Source organism: Amblyomma maculatum, chromosome 6 (genome assembly GCF_055883805.1).
Source record: "Amblyomma maculatum isolate TAMU_Amacu chromosome 6, ASM5588380v1, whole genome shotgun sequence".
Classification (NCBI taxonomy): Eukaryota; Metazoa; Arthropoda; class Arachnida; order Ixodida; family Ixodidae; genus Amblyomma; species Amblyomma maculatum.
In genome coordinates, this window is record NC_139349.1 from 99,658,522 (window position 1) to 99,672,863 (window position 14,342).

Genomic DNA, 14,342 nt, shown 5'->3' on the forward strand with positions numbered 1-14,342 from the left:
AAGCAAAGAGGGTAGTTCTTTACAGTGGCCCGAATGTGCGAGCCCGTTCACAATTTTAGCCTGGTGGTGTACTAGCCAAAACTGTCGGTAGAATAATTTAGGATAATCGGGAAAGTAGTGATACATCGTTTATATATATATATATATATATATATATATATATATATATATATATATATATATATATATATATATATATATATATATATATATATATATATATATATATATTACTTTTTACTTCGTAATCATGTAAATTAGTAATGTAACGTGTTTAAGGGAAAGATAAATAAACACCAAGCAGAAATAAAACAACAGTGCCGATGGTGGGAACCAAACCCACGACCTCCGAATAACGCCTCCATAACGCGTCCGGTGCGGACGCGGTATTCGGAAGTCGTGGGTTCGGTTCCCACCATCGGCACGTTGTTTTTCTTTCTACTTTGTGTTTATTTATCTTTCCCTTAAACACGTTACATTACTAATTTACGTGATTATGAAGTAAAAAGTAAAAAAAAAGGCAAAGTACAATCCCCAATGCTTTCCTTGGCCTCGCCGACTGTCGGCTTCTTTCCTTCATGTATTATAACGGGCACCCTCATTTCCCCTTCATTTATATATATATATATATATATATATATATATATATATACATTGTGATGTTCTCCACCGACGACAAAGTGAAGAGTGCAGGAGCGAAGGGGGAAGACGACGATGAAGAGAGAATAAAGCTGGGCGTTCGAAAAAAACGACACCCTGGCCAATCCCCCGCCGTGGGTGTGTGTCATTTTGTCTCAGGTTATCATCATCATCATCGAAAGAACGGCCGCGTTTCTGCGCTGTTCTGCGTCACAATGGCGCAGTCGACCAACTTCGGACCCGACCCGCTCCTCCTTCGAAGCTGCCGGGCAGTCACACCACCGGCTCACTTGGCCCCCGGAACTTCTATTCCGACCGTGAACGACGTCCATGCCTCCTCGGCGGATTCGGCTCTGGCGGCCCTCCTTCCCGAAGTGCTCTCCACCCTCCGGGAGGTATCCGCCACTTTCGTCGCAGCGCTTGGCCGCGTCTTGACGTCCTCTGGGTGCCCAGTACCACCGGTACCCCTTACGGAGTTACGTGGCTTCTCTGATGACGCCGAAGCGTGGGTTGAACTTCTCGACACTGCTGCCCGGCGTTCCGCCTGGTATCCAGCCACCACGCTCGCTGTCGCGGAACGTCCAAATGGCAATGACTCCAAGAATCTCGCCCAGAGGGCAACTTGCCACTCATTATGAACCAGACAATATGAATATATTGTACTGTGATAGTCAGCACTTCAGCCACACTTCTCGTCGCCCATGACACCGACATTCCTCCGTTCTCTGCTGCCCTCGTTCCACTGTCTTGTGAGTGGGTAACTCCTTTGACTGCGATTTTTACACCTTCCGAAGCCGCCTCCCGTCATCCCTGCCTCCTTTTTCCGTTCGCAGTTCTCGAAATTCAAGACGGCAAGAGTGCACTTTACGCCTCGAACCCATTTTCTTGCCCAGCAGTCCTGCTCCGTGGCGAATGCATTGGGCGTCTTGAAGAGCTTGATCCCGGTCATATCACCCCTCTTGCTGACTCAACCCCCTCCTTCGACGTTAGTCTGTGCTCTTACGATGTTGCGACGGCTTCGACGCCCTCCGACGTTTTCCAACATGCTATTGATGCTGATCTTCCACTTGCGCAACGTGATCAACTTGTCGCCCTCTTGCAGAACTTCGCTTTTTCATTCGACCTTCCTCAAACTGACTTGGGCCGCACGTCTGTCGTAGAGCACACCATTGAAACCGGTAAAACCGCGCCTTTGCGCCAGCGCCCCTATCGCGTGTCGGCTTCGGAGCGCCAAGTAATTGCTGATCATGTGGACGACATGCTCCGTCGTGGTGTCATTCGGCCATCCCACAGTCCCTGGGCGTCTCCAGTTGTGTTGGTACCTAAGAAAGATGGCTCCTTCCGGTTTTGTGTCGACTACCGCCGGCTCAACAAGATCGCGCGCAAGGACGTCTATCCTCTGCCACGCATCGATTACGCACTGGACTGCTTGCAGGGCGCCGAGTTTTTCTCCTCGTTGGATTTACGATCTGGCTACTGGCAGGCGCCAATGGATGACGCTGACCGCTCTAAAACTGCCTTCATCACACCAGATGGATTATATGAATTCAACGTCATGCCCTTTGGGCTTTGCAACGCCCTGGCCACATTTGAACGCCTCATGGACACTGTGCTTCGTGTATTCAAGTGGCGAACCTGTCTTTGCTATCTCGATGATATCGTAGTCTTTTCTACCGATTTTTAATCCCACCTGCTCCGACTGAAGGACGTTCTCACTTGTCTCGCTACTGCCGGCCTCCAACTGAATCTGAAGAAGTGCCGCTTTGCTGCTCGCCGACTAACTATTCTAGGTCATGTCGTTTCTAAGGTTCATTCTTCCCGATCCCACCAAACTTCGTGCAGTTGCCGAATTCCCACGCCCAAAATCACTGAAGCAGCTACGAAGTTTCATCGGCCTGTGCTCCTACTTTCGCCGCTTCATCTTAAATTTCGCATCTATTATTGCTCCTCTCATCCAGCTCCTCTCCGGCAGCTCCGACCTCTCCGCATGGACACCTGCTTGTGATGACGCCTTCAACACTTTACGCCGTCTCTTGGTTTCGCCTACCATCCTCCGCCACTTCGACCCGAATGCGCCAACTGAGATTCACACTGACGCTAGCGGTATTGGGATAGGCGCCGTTCTCACCCAACGCAAACCTGGTATCCGAGACTATGTGGTGGCGTACGCAAGCCGCACCTTGACCAAGGCAGAGTCCAATTATTCTGTTACGGAGAGAGAATGCTTGGCCATTATTTGGGCCATCGGCAAATTCCGTCCGTATGTCTATGGCCGACCATTTTATGTGGTCACTGATCATCACGCTCTGTGCTGGCTGGCGTCCCTCAAGGACCCGTCCGGCCGCCTTGCTCGCTGGGCTCTTCGCCTCTAAGAGTATGACATTCGTGTCATATATCGCTCAGGCCTCAAGCATACTGACGCGGACGCTCTTTCGCACTCACCGCTGCCTCCCTCTTCGTTGTGTGATGAGATCTGCGCCTACGATTTGTCTTCGCTTGCCACTACCGACATGGCCACGGAACAGCGGCGCGACCCGTGGATATCTACACTTCTGGACTTTCTTTCAAGTCACTCTCCAGGTCGTTTGTCTAGGGCGCTTGCCCGCCAAGCTCACCATTTTTCAATTCGTGACGGGCTGCTCTATCGCCGCAATTATCTTCACGACGGAAGGAAGTGGCTTTTAGTTATCCCCCGTCATCTCCGCCCCGAAATTTGTGCTGCTTTCCATACTGATCCCCAGTGCGCCCACGGCGGAGTGTTGAAAACCTACACGCGCTTGCGTCTACGCTTCTTCTAGCGTGGAATGTACCGCTTTGTCCGCCATTTTGTCCGTTCTTGCCAGTCTTGCTAACGCCGAAAAACTCCTCTCAAGTCTCCTGCTTCGCTGCAGCCGTTGTCCTGTCCTGCCCGTCCGTTTGATCGTGTCGGCATAGATCTATACGGTCCCCTTCCTACAACTTCAGCTCGCAACCGCTGGGTTATCGTGGCAGTGGATCATCTGACCCGCTACACTGAGACATCATCATTGCCCTCTGCTTCCGCACGCGACGTGGCTGCTTTTATTCTGAAAAACCTGGTTCTTCGCCATGGTGCCCCTCGCGAACTGCTCAGTGACCGCGGACGCGTTTTCTTATCAGACGCTCTTGAGGCTCTCCTGAAAGAATGCCGCACCATACACCACACCGCTACCTCGTACCACCCTCAGACGAATGGACTGACAGAACGTTTCAACCGCACTCTCGCTGACATGCTGGCTATGTACGTGAACACCGACCATTCCAATTGGGACCAAGTTCTACCGTTTGTTACTTACGCATATAACACCGCGGCACAGACCACTACTGGATTCTCTCCATTCTTTCTCCTTTACGGGCGTGAGCCACCCTGTACTATGGACACACTTTTTCCCTACCGCCCTGACGTTTCCGAATCTTCCCCGCTATCCGATGCCGTCACGTACGCAGAATGCCGTCAGCTCGCCCGCTCTCTCATAACAGAAAATCAGTGGCAACAAAAATACCTCCGTGATACCGGCGAAGCTTCGTCATATCTCCCGAACTCTCTGGTGTGGCTCTGGGTGCCCTCCACAACCCTTGGCCTTTCAAAGAAATTTCTTGCTCGCTACCACGGGCCATATAGGGTCCTCCAGCAAACATCTGCAGTCAACTACGTAGTTGAGCCCGTCACGCCATCTGCGGACTTGCGTCGCCGTGGTCGTGAAACAGTTCACATGAACTGATTGAAGCCGTTCCATGACCCCGCTGTGCTTTCCGCGCCATAAGTCGCCAGGATGGCTCCTTTTTTTACCCGGGGGGAAAATGTACCGTGATAGTCAGCACTTCAGCCATCGACATGCACCAGTGCGTTGTGCGACGAAGACAAAGAAGAAGTACGCTGGGCTCGCCGTTGCAAGGTCCTCTCCTCACAGCTCTCCATCTGAGCGTCAATAAACGCCCCATTACAATATTATCAATCCGAACCTCTTCATGACTCCGCAAGAGGACAGCCCGGAAAAACAAAACCGCCATGTGCAATAAATGCGACAGCAGCGATATGAAGTGATGCATTTAAGGACCGCAGTCGTGGCCGAGTGACATGTACTCAGCCGACGACGAAGTGAAGAGTGCAGGAGCGAAGGGTGAAGACGACGATGAAGAGAATATAAAGCTGGGCGTTCGAAAGAACGGCCGCGTTTCTGCTTGCTCGCTGTCATTATATTATATATATATATATATATATATATATATATATATATATATATATATATATATATATATATATATATATATATATATATATATATATATATATTGTCACGTAGTGGTGACAATACTGCCTTGTCGTGGCGGAGGGGCTTGCGAAACTCGATGGAGTCGTGAGCTCTGCTGTGTAGGGCCACCCAAGATAGACAGGTCACGGCAGAGAGTTCTGACAAAATGTGATTCACTGGAGAAGGTAATGGCAACCCACTCCAGTATTTCCTGCCAAGGAAACCTTATGGCCAGTCACAATACCATTATCGATATGGCGCCGGAAAATGAGCCCCCCAGGTTGGAAGGCGTCCCACATGTTACTGGGGATGAACAAAGGGCGATTCCTAGTAGCTCCAGGACGAATGAAGCGGCTGGGCTAAAGCCAAAAGGACGCTCAGTTGTGGATGTGTCGGGAAGCGACCGGAAAGTCGGATGTTGCAAGGAGATATATCACATAGCAACAAGGAATGTAAGATCTATGACGCAAGGTAAACTGGATATCGTCAAGCGAGAAATGGACAGATTGAACATTGATATCTTGGGTATCAGCGAGCTCAAGTGGACCGGAATGGGAGAATTTAACTCCGGCGACCATTATGTCTTTTATTGTGGGCACGAATCCAAGAGAAGGAATGGGGTCGCTCTCATAGTAAACAGAAGAATGGGCAAAGCAGTGCTAGGGTACAACCCCAAAAACGACCGAATGATTTCACTTCGGATCCAAGGTCACCCTTTCAACATAACAGTTATCCAAGTCTATGCACCGACCACTGCTGCTGAAGAAGCTGACGTTGAGAGATTTTATGCGGACCTACAATGCCTTTTAGACCGCACCCCATCATCAGACGTCGTTTTTCTCATAGGAGACTGGAATGCTAAGGTCGGGAGTGAAGAAATATCCGGAATTACAGGCAAGTTCGGTCTTGGTGAGCCAAATGAAGCTGGGCAGAGGCTAGTAGAGTTCTGTCAAGAAAACAACCTGACCATAGCGAATACTCATTTTCAACAGCACAAGAGGCGCCTGTACACATGGATTTCACCGGACGGTCTGTACAGGAATCAGATCGATTATATTATTTGCCGGCAGAGATGGAGAAGCGCTATACAAGCAGTAAAAACAAGGCCTGGGGCCGATTGTGGCACCGATCATCAGCTTCTTGTTGCCAAAATTAAGCTTCGATTGAGGAAAACGCAGAAAACTAGAAGGCCTTTCAGGTATGATCTGGATCAGATTCCATTAGAATATGCAGTGGAAGTGAGCAATCGGTTTCAAGAATTAGATCTAGAAGACAAAGAGCCCGAAGAGATGTGGACTGATGTTCGTGATATACAAGAAGTTGCTACTAAGGTAGTTCCAAAGCAAACGAAATGCAAAAAAGCAAACTGGTTATCTGAAGAGGCTTTGCAAATAGCTGAGGAAAGGAGGATGGCAAAAGGTATGGGGGAAAGAGAAAGATACAAGGTTCTCAATGCGGATTTTGAGAAAATAGCAAGGACAGATAAGAATGCCTTCTTGAACATGCAGTGTCAAGCAGTTGAGGACAACAGCCAATTAAGGAACACAAGAGCTCTGTATAAGACAATCAAAGATATCAAAGGAAGCTTCTGTGCTAAGCTGGGCGTGATAAAGGACAAACGAGGCAAGGACCTCACTGAAGCCTCAGAGATAAAGAAGAGGTGGCAGGAATACACAGAACTGTACAAGAAGGACCCGGATGTGCAAACCCAACATAGGACGGTTGTGATTACTGATCTCGAGCCGGGCATCCTGAAGAGTGAAGTTGAATGGGCCTTAGCCAGCCTTGCTAAGAACAAAGCTAGCGGAATTGATGGTATTCCAGCTGAGTTGCTTCAAACCCTCAACCACGACGCTGTTAACACACTGCATACATTATGTCAAAAGATTTGGACAACCCTGCAGTGGCCACAGGATTGGAGGAGGTCAGTTTACATCCCCATTCCAAAGAAAGGCAGTGCCAAAGATTGTTCCAACTACCGCACGATCGCGCTTATTTCGCATGCTAGCAAGGTGATGTTAAAAATCCTGCAAGGTAGGCTGCAGCAGTATGTGGATCGGGAGCTTCCGGACGTGCAAGCTGGGTTTCGCAAGGGCAGAGGAACTAGAGACCAAATTGCCAACCTTCGCTGGATCATGGAAAAAGCAAGAGAGTTCCAGAAATCCATTAACTTCTGCTTTATTGATTATGCGAAAGCGTTTGACTGCGTAGATCACAGCAGATTGTGGCAAGCTCTCCAAGAGATGCGAGTTCCAATTCACCTCATCTGTCTCCTCAGGAACCTTTATGAAGGGCAAGAGACCACAGTCAGAACTGGGCATGGTCTTACTGATTGGTTTCCGATTGAGAAAGGGGTGAGGCAAGGCTGCATACTGTCGCCCTGCCTATTTAACCTATATGCAGAGTGCATCATGAGGAAGGCCGGTCTGGACGAGTCTTCAGCTGGAGTGAAGATCGCTGGAAAACGCATCAACAACCTTAGATATGCGGATGATACCACTTTAATGGCAGAAAGTGAAGTGGATCTCAAGAGACTTCTGATGCGCGTACAAAGTGAGAAGTTTGGGCTTAAACTGAACATTAAAAAGACGAAGATCATGGCGTCTTGCCCTATCAAGTCCTGGAGCATCAATGGACAAGAAGTGGAAGCTGTGACAGATTTTCTGTTCTTGGGCGCCAAGATTACCTCGGAAGGAGACTGCAGCCATGAAATTAGGAGACGCCTGCTTCTGGGAAAGAGAGCAAAGGTTAGCCTTGACCGCCTAGTAAAGAGCAGAGACATTAGTCTGCCAACCAAGATCCGTATAACCCGTGCTATGGTCTTTCCAGTTGTGATGTATGGATGCGAGAGTTGGACTGTGAAAAAGGCTGACCGCCGAAGAATTGACGCGTTTAAATTGTGGTGCTGGCGAAGACTCTTAAGAGTTCCTTGGACTGCCAGAAGATCAAATCAGTCGATATTGTCGACCATAAACCCTGACTGCTCATTGGAGGGTCAAATTCTAAAGTTAAAGCTCAGCTACTTTGGTCATCTGATGAGAAGAGAGGAGTCGCTGGAGAAAGATTTGATGTTGGGAAAGGTTGAGGGTCGCCGGAGAAGGGGTAGGCAGCGAACGCGATGGTTAGATGGCATTCTCGAGGCATTGCAGATGAAGCTATGTGATGTTAAGAAGATAGTGAGAGACCGGAAAGCGTGGCGTGACATGGTCCATAGGGTCACGAAGAGTCGGACACGACTGAACGCCTGAACTGAACTGAGTGGTGACAAGGTTGTAGACACCCGAAAAAGACACAGGCTTAATGGTACTGAAATTAACTCTTTATTGGGCTGATTTGCTCCCGCAAAAGCACTAAGCAACTCGGCAGCGGCGATGGCAGCAAACGTGCTCGTCGATCGTCGAACAAAGAATGCTCGTCACAGTCGTCAACGCTCAATTTAAAGGCTGCTCAGAACAATCTAGATAACATCGCAAAATGCTACTAGCACAACCTGGAACATTGTAGAAACATACGCAAGTGATCGGAATCTTCGAGACAGATCTCGGCTCATCTTTCGCGACAAAGAAAATGATAACGCGTCGTATCGCGACAACGAGCATGAAAAAACACGGGATACAGAATTGATACGCGTGCCATGATCACAGTGATAAGCCCGCATGCCGTCGGCTGTTAAAAAACAACAAATACAGTTTTGAAGGTTTCGCGGCAATATAAAGGGGAAACGAGCAACCAACAACCAGGGTGGGTGGTCAACCACTCAAGAGGGAGACGGGGCATCGAGTGCACACATTTGCATTGAAAGCAGGGATTTGCGGCGCCTTTGTAGTGGTGGGGTGCAGCTACAAGACACAGGTGTACCGTAAGGCAGATAATGCCGGTAAAATGCGGCCAAGTAGTAAAACGAAGAAGGATAACAAGGAGAGAAAATAAGTTTTAAGTGGTTGGGATAAACGAACATATTACTGTAAACACAGTCTATACCACTTTATCGAAGAAAACACGCCATATGGATTGATTGAAGCTGTCCGAAAAATATATATATTGGCTCAAATATTGGCTCAAAGGGCAACCTTCAGTACCAAAGCGCTTTTATCTTAGCAGGGTGGATTTCGCTGATTTCCGTCTTTCGTACAATTAATCGAGGGCTTGATATAGCGATAAAGGAGCCTATCTTTGATGTACATGCTTTTCTATGACTTGCTATCAGTAACGATGAGTACCGTGACCATGACTAGGCTGAAGGTCAAAGCTAATTAGGTAAGATTAACAGCAATTAAATTTTGTGTAGGACATGGTAATAAATAAAATCTGAACCTATCAGAACACACAGTGGCGTGTTAGTTTCAGCCTAAATGAATGTGTTAGTTTCAGTTAATAATAAAAAACCTAGCTTAGGCTAAATATCTTTGAAGATCACGTCACAGTTGTGTGTTCCTGTCACAAAGCCTTTAATCGTTTTTACACTTTCTTATGCCAAATTCAGTTTAATCAAACTGGTAAAGACGTGGTAAAGACAAAGGGTCAATCTAAACCTGTTAGATACGAATGTACTACCAGCTTTCACGCAGTATTTCGTTTGGTTATGGCTAAACCAAGCTCATTTCTTTTTTTTTTTATTTTCAAAAATTATTTAGGAGTGCAGTGAACGATAATGTAGAAAGCGGGACTTTGACTTCTTGGAAACTTACTCAATGTTGGCTCGCGCATCTACGAGTACTGAAACATAATAGGAACAGTTTGAATAAGCGACAACATTCGCCCGAAAAAGGTATCCAGATGACTGAGTTCAGAAGCTCGGATGGATCAGTTACTGATTCTGAGTGCCACATATTAGATTAGATAACTATATCGTCGGTATCTCGATTAATCGTATACAATTACCAGATTTATGCAGCTAATGAAGGGGCGTTCGGGCTCCTTGAGTGAAGGAAAGGGGAATAAAAGCGAAAAAATTTACTGGAGTACCAAAACAAATGCGGTCATAGTCTAAAGAGACACTGGGGTGGTCAATTTGTTTGCTCATCAAAGTAGAAAACATAAAAATATTTTAAATGATTTCAGGGCTTTTAAATCACTGCTCCTTTATTTTGATGCGCCATGTCCTGGTTTCTCAAAGATATCAGGTGGACGGTAAGCTAATGCGCAGCGGCAAACCATATGAATTTTTTTTGCAATTAGGAATAAAAAGAAATCAGTTTTTGTTTTAACAGCGAATATAACTAAGCCGATAAAACATCTCCAAAGAGCAGCCATCCATAGTTTCACAATATCCCTGAACGCGACGGCGGCTGCTCATCAGTCAGGCTCTCACCAGGCAGGGCGACCATTCAGACCACTCGGACACCACGCACTCTCCCGGGCAGTGCATCTTGCACTCCTCGCTACTGTGGGGCTTCTGCAGTGGATCGCACTCTTCATCATCCAGCTCTTCGTATGGGTCCCCGTTCAACACGGCCATGCATCTGTGCAGGTGGTGAGGAACACAGCGGCATTATACAAAACGTTAACATTCATGAAGAACAAATAATGAAGGATATGAAAGAACTAAACTACGCTATGTAGTATTTATACTTCAATCAATCGCAATGTACAATCGTTGCCTAATTTGACACCGACGCAAAACTTACCATTTGAACGATAGTTAAAACTTGTGATCACAAATGGACGCAACATTTCTCTACGTTTTAAAAAGAAGGAATGAATAAAGTGAAAATCTTACTACTAAATGCATCTCCTAATATCGCACGAATTTTTCAACTGTAATCTCACCTTTATATCAATAAACACGTCCTTCACTTCTGGATGAAGAGGTGGGCACTGTCGAATGGAGATACTGTTCTCCGTGGAAAATATTTTCAGTTACACGGTAATATTTCCCCTAATGTTATCACAAACAGAAGGAAGAGCATTTGCATGCATACTTAATATGATTTATTTAGTTCCAATGCATGAATGTGAAGCCTCTCGTTTCTATCTCTCCTAATAAATCGTGCATGAGAAACAAGAAGATTTACATGCATGCATCGTCAGTGATGTATCTAGTGCCAATGAATGGATATGAAGCCGTTATTTTCTTTCTCTTGTGATAATTTCTGTGTGATGCTCTAAATCACCTTCTCGCTTAGTGCATGAATAGGCACGCATACTTAAAAGGATGTGCATGATAACTTAGAACGCGTAGCGAAATGAAGCTATGCATAAATTTGCACGGTTTTTTCTATTCGTCCTACGATTGTGAGCATTGCATGAATTTTTTTCCAGACTGAAACTACAAATTGATCCGCTAAGTTTTCTCGTCATGAATACAAATACTTCTGCTCCCCAGCAGGATTGTCATGGATTGCTCATGACATGGATTGTCATGGATTGTCGGCATCGATTGCTCATGGATTGTCGGCATCGAAGTTAAAGAGACGGAGGAATATAAAGCAGGAACAACGATGGTCACCTTATTAAGGCACTTTATTGGTTTGATTTCAGTACCCTGCGGACTGGGAGTGACTCTTTTTTTCTTCGCTCTGTACATACACATCAGCTAATGGAAAGGAAAAGGAATTAAGGAAAACTCAATGCAACTACCTTTCCGAGCTGAGCTCTAGTCTACGGCATTTATGGGGGAGGGCTTATGTAGGTTAAGCAACGAAAGAAGAAACTGCTGAAAAAAAAGAACGTTTGACAACTATCTCGCCACTCATATAAAACTAATGGTGTCTATGTTCAGAAACAAAAACAAAAAAAGAGAGAGGGGGGGGGGGGCTGCTTCATGACGACCGCTCTGAAGTGAACGGCGACGTCATCTATCTAACCTCTCCCATACAATTTAAAATTTAATAATTCAGGCGGGCATGGCGACACATTCACTTCACGTTTTGTCCTATGCTCTGCCTTTCTCGAACTTATAAGGCTACATTTGCAGTGAAAACAGCGCATATGCCGTTAGCACAAGCTAATCTATAAATACAGCCCAACTTCAGTGCGTCCTCATTGTCCCTTCAAAACCACTCTCAGGGCTTTTCCCAAGGGAAGGCATATAAAAGGCATTTGGAACGACAAACGTTGTTTATGACTCCGCACTCACGAGATGAACCTTATCCTGACTCCTACAGTGCCGCAGGGCACCTTCTTGCTTGCGTTTGGATAGCGACACTTAGTCCAACCGGACGGGAGCCAGATATTGCGTCCGCAGTCCACGAGGCAAGCATCGGTCTGTACTTCCTGTAAGATAGAGGAAAAAAAGCGCGCTTACGTCAGAAAAGGATTTATATTATGCAATTATGATGTCTCCCTTGTTCCGTGAAAATCTTTTATAGGTTTTGATATTGGTACATGGCATGAAAGGTGGATGCGACGATACTTTCTGGCTTAGGTAGAGGCAGTATTACTTTGGTACGCCATTACTCTCTAGACGCCTTCTTCCTTACTACAATATACTGAAACATGAAACGAAAAAATATTTGCAGAAAGTAAAACTATATATGCAGTTATTTGATATGATTTATGCCATTTTATGCGCTGCACTGTCGAAACCCTGGGACGCCACGCGGCTACGCACTTATTGTTTACGCTCTCCCGTTTCGGTTCATTATATAAATGTACGCGGTTGCAACAACGCTGTCGACCTTGGCTTCACTTACTGTTTGTTAGCCCACCGCAAAAAGAAAAAAAAGGAAAATTGAAACAAATCATGCCAAATGGTGTCGCGACACCGAGATCAGGCAGGCGAGTACTCTAATTAGACGCAATGTAGACTCTTGGACACCATCGATGCCATTTTAGTGCTTAATACTGATGTAACAAAACGAGAGTGTACAGGTTTGTCAATTGACACGACCCGCTGTGCACACAAGTGAACGAAACACGAGAACAAAACATGACTGGAGAACATGACATCACTGACGTGGACAGTCTTACTTCAATAAAGCACCGACCAACGCGGAATTTTTCATGTGATCATTAACAACGAAGCCAATCGAGGATTAATGGTAGCAAATTCGCTCCCCTTCAAGTACAGTAGACCTTACAGTTGCTTGTTCTAGAACAAAAAACATATCTTTAGCACTCGTAGATTGTGGAGGGTGTAATGCGTAGCACCTTGCACGGTTGATCTAGGATCAGGCGCAGAGGTAAACTGCAAGGGCCCATATTCAGGGGACAGCTACGGTTTCTGCGACTCACTAGGTGAACTGGAGGGTCGACAAATAGAGGACAGAGGTTATCATCAATGGTCAGGACTGTGGGACTTACGACAGGAAGGGCCCCAGCACCTCCACCAAAATGTGATGGGGCAGAAGAGGCAAGTCAACGTTCGGCACTGTTGCAGGTCCGATTTCGCGTGCATCCTGCTCTCCTTTTTAAAAAAAATCGTCGTATTCAGGTGCGACCTAATGACACCTAGTGGAAATATTCTATCAGGGCCGGGCGTTTTTTTATTAAGGAGGTAACTGCTCGATTGCTTGGTCTACCTCCTCCTTCGTTAAAGAGCAGCTACGACAACCATCATATTCTGATAAATTCACGACAAGAGGTGTAGAACGCGCGATACTGTCCGAGTTTTGCATAACAGGAGAAGTACTAAACAATGCTACGTAGTCATTCACATATACGGAGATTATTTCGCTAGTCGTTATCACCATCATCAGCTGGACTATATTCACTGCAGGGCAATTACCTCTCCCGAATTGCTGCATGTAACTCGATCCTGGGCTAGCTGCATTCATTTGGCCCCTGTGAACTACTTAACTTCATCAGCCTAACTGACTTTCCTTCCGTTGGTATCTAATTGTTTACCATTTTCGACCATCTGGTGTCGTTTCTTCATGCTACATATGTCCTGCTCATGCCATTTTCTTTCTTCTGATGTCCGCTACAGTGTCATTTACTCGAGTTAATTCTCTGAACCACTCTGCACGCTTTCTATCTTTTCACGTTATATCTACCACTTTTCATTCCATAGCCCTCTGCCCAGGCAACAGAAACCTAGGTCCGAATGTTTGTGCAAAGTTGCCAATGTCCGGGCCTATTTAGGACCGGATATTGACAACTTTTTTCCAACACCAGGTCCAATATTTGTCCTGCCTGGGTGCGTTGTCCTAAACGTAAGCACAAAATTTTTCGTTATCCCACGTTTCAGCCCCATAGGTGAATACAGGCAAGACGCAACCGTCATACCTTCCTCTTGAGCGATAATGGTAAGCTGATAGTAATAATTTGCTAGTACTTGCCAAATGCGCGCAATCCCAATCTTATACTTGTCATTTCTCTTTAATGGTCTGGATCTGCGGTTGCTACCTGTCTTAATGCGCGCAATCCCCATCTTATTCTCCTTGTTAATTCCGTTTCGTGGTCAGGACTTGCGGTTAAGTACACATATTTATCTACCACTTGCAGTGTGCTGCCCCATATATTGTAAACTCCTATTCCTTACTGAGGCTC

At 46.2% G+C, this 14,342-nt stretch overlaps 1 protein-coding gene across 1 annotated transcript in view; it reads right to left on the minus strand.

Annotated features, from left to right (window-relative positions):
• The window catches only part of LOC146186401 (thrombospondin type-1 domain-containing protein 7A-like), a 119,546-nt gene that overhangs the window by 35,388 nt on the left and 69,816 nt on the right, over positions 1 to 14,342 (minus strand). Inside the window, 2 exon segments of the mRNA XM_084608040.1 lie at positions 10,222 to 10,372; positions 11,989 to 12,125. Of these exon segments, the coding sequence (XP_084464166.1) occupies positions 10,222 to 10,372; positions 11,989 to 12,125 (288 nt within the window).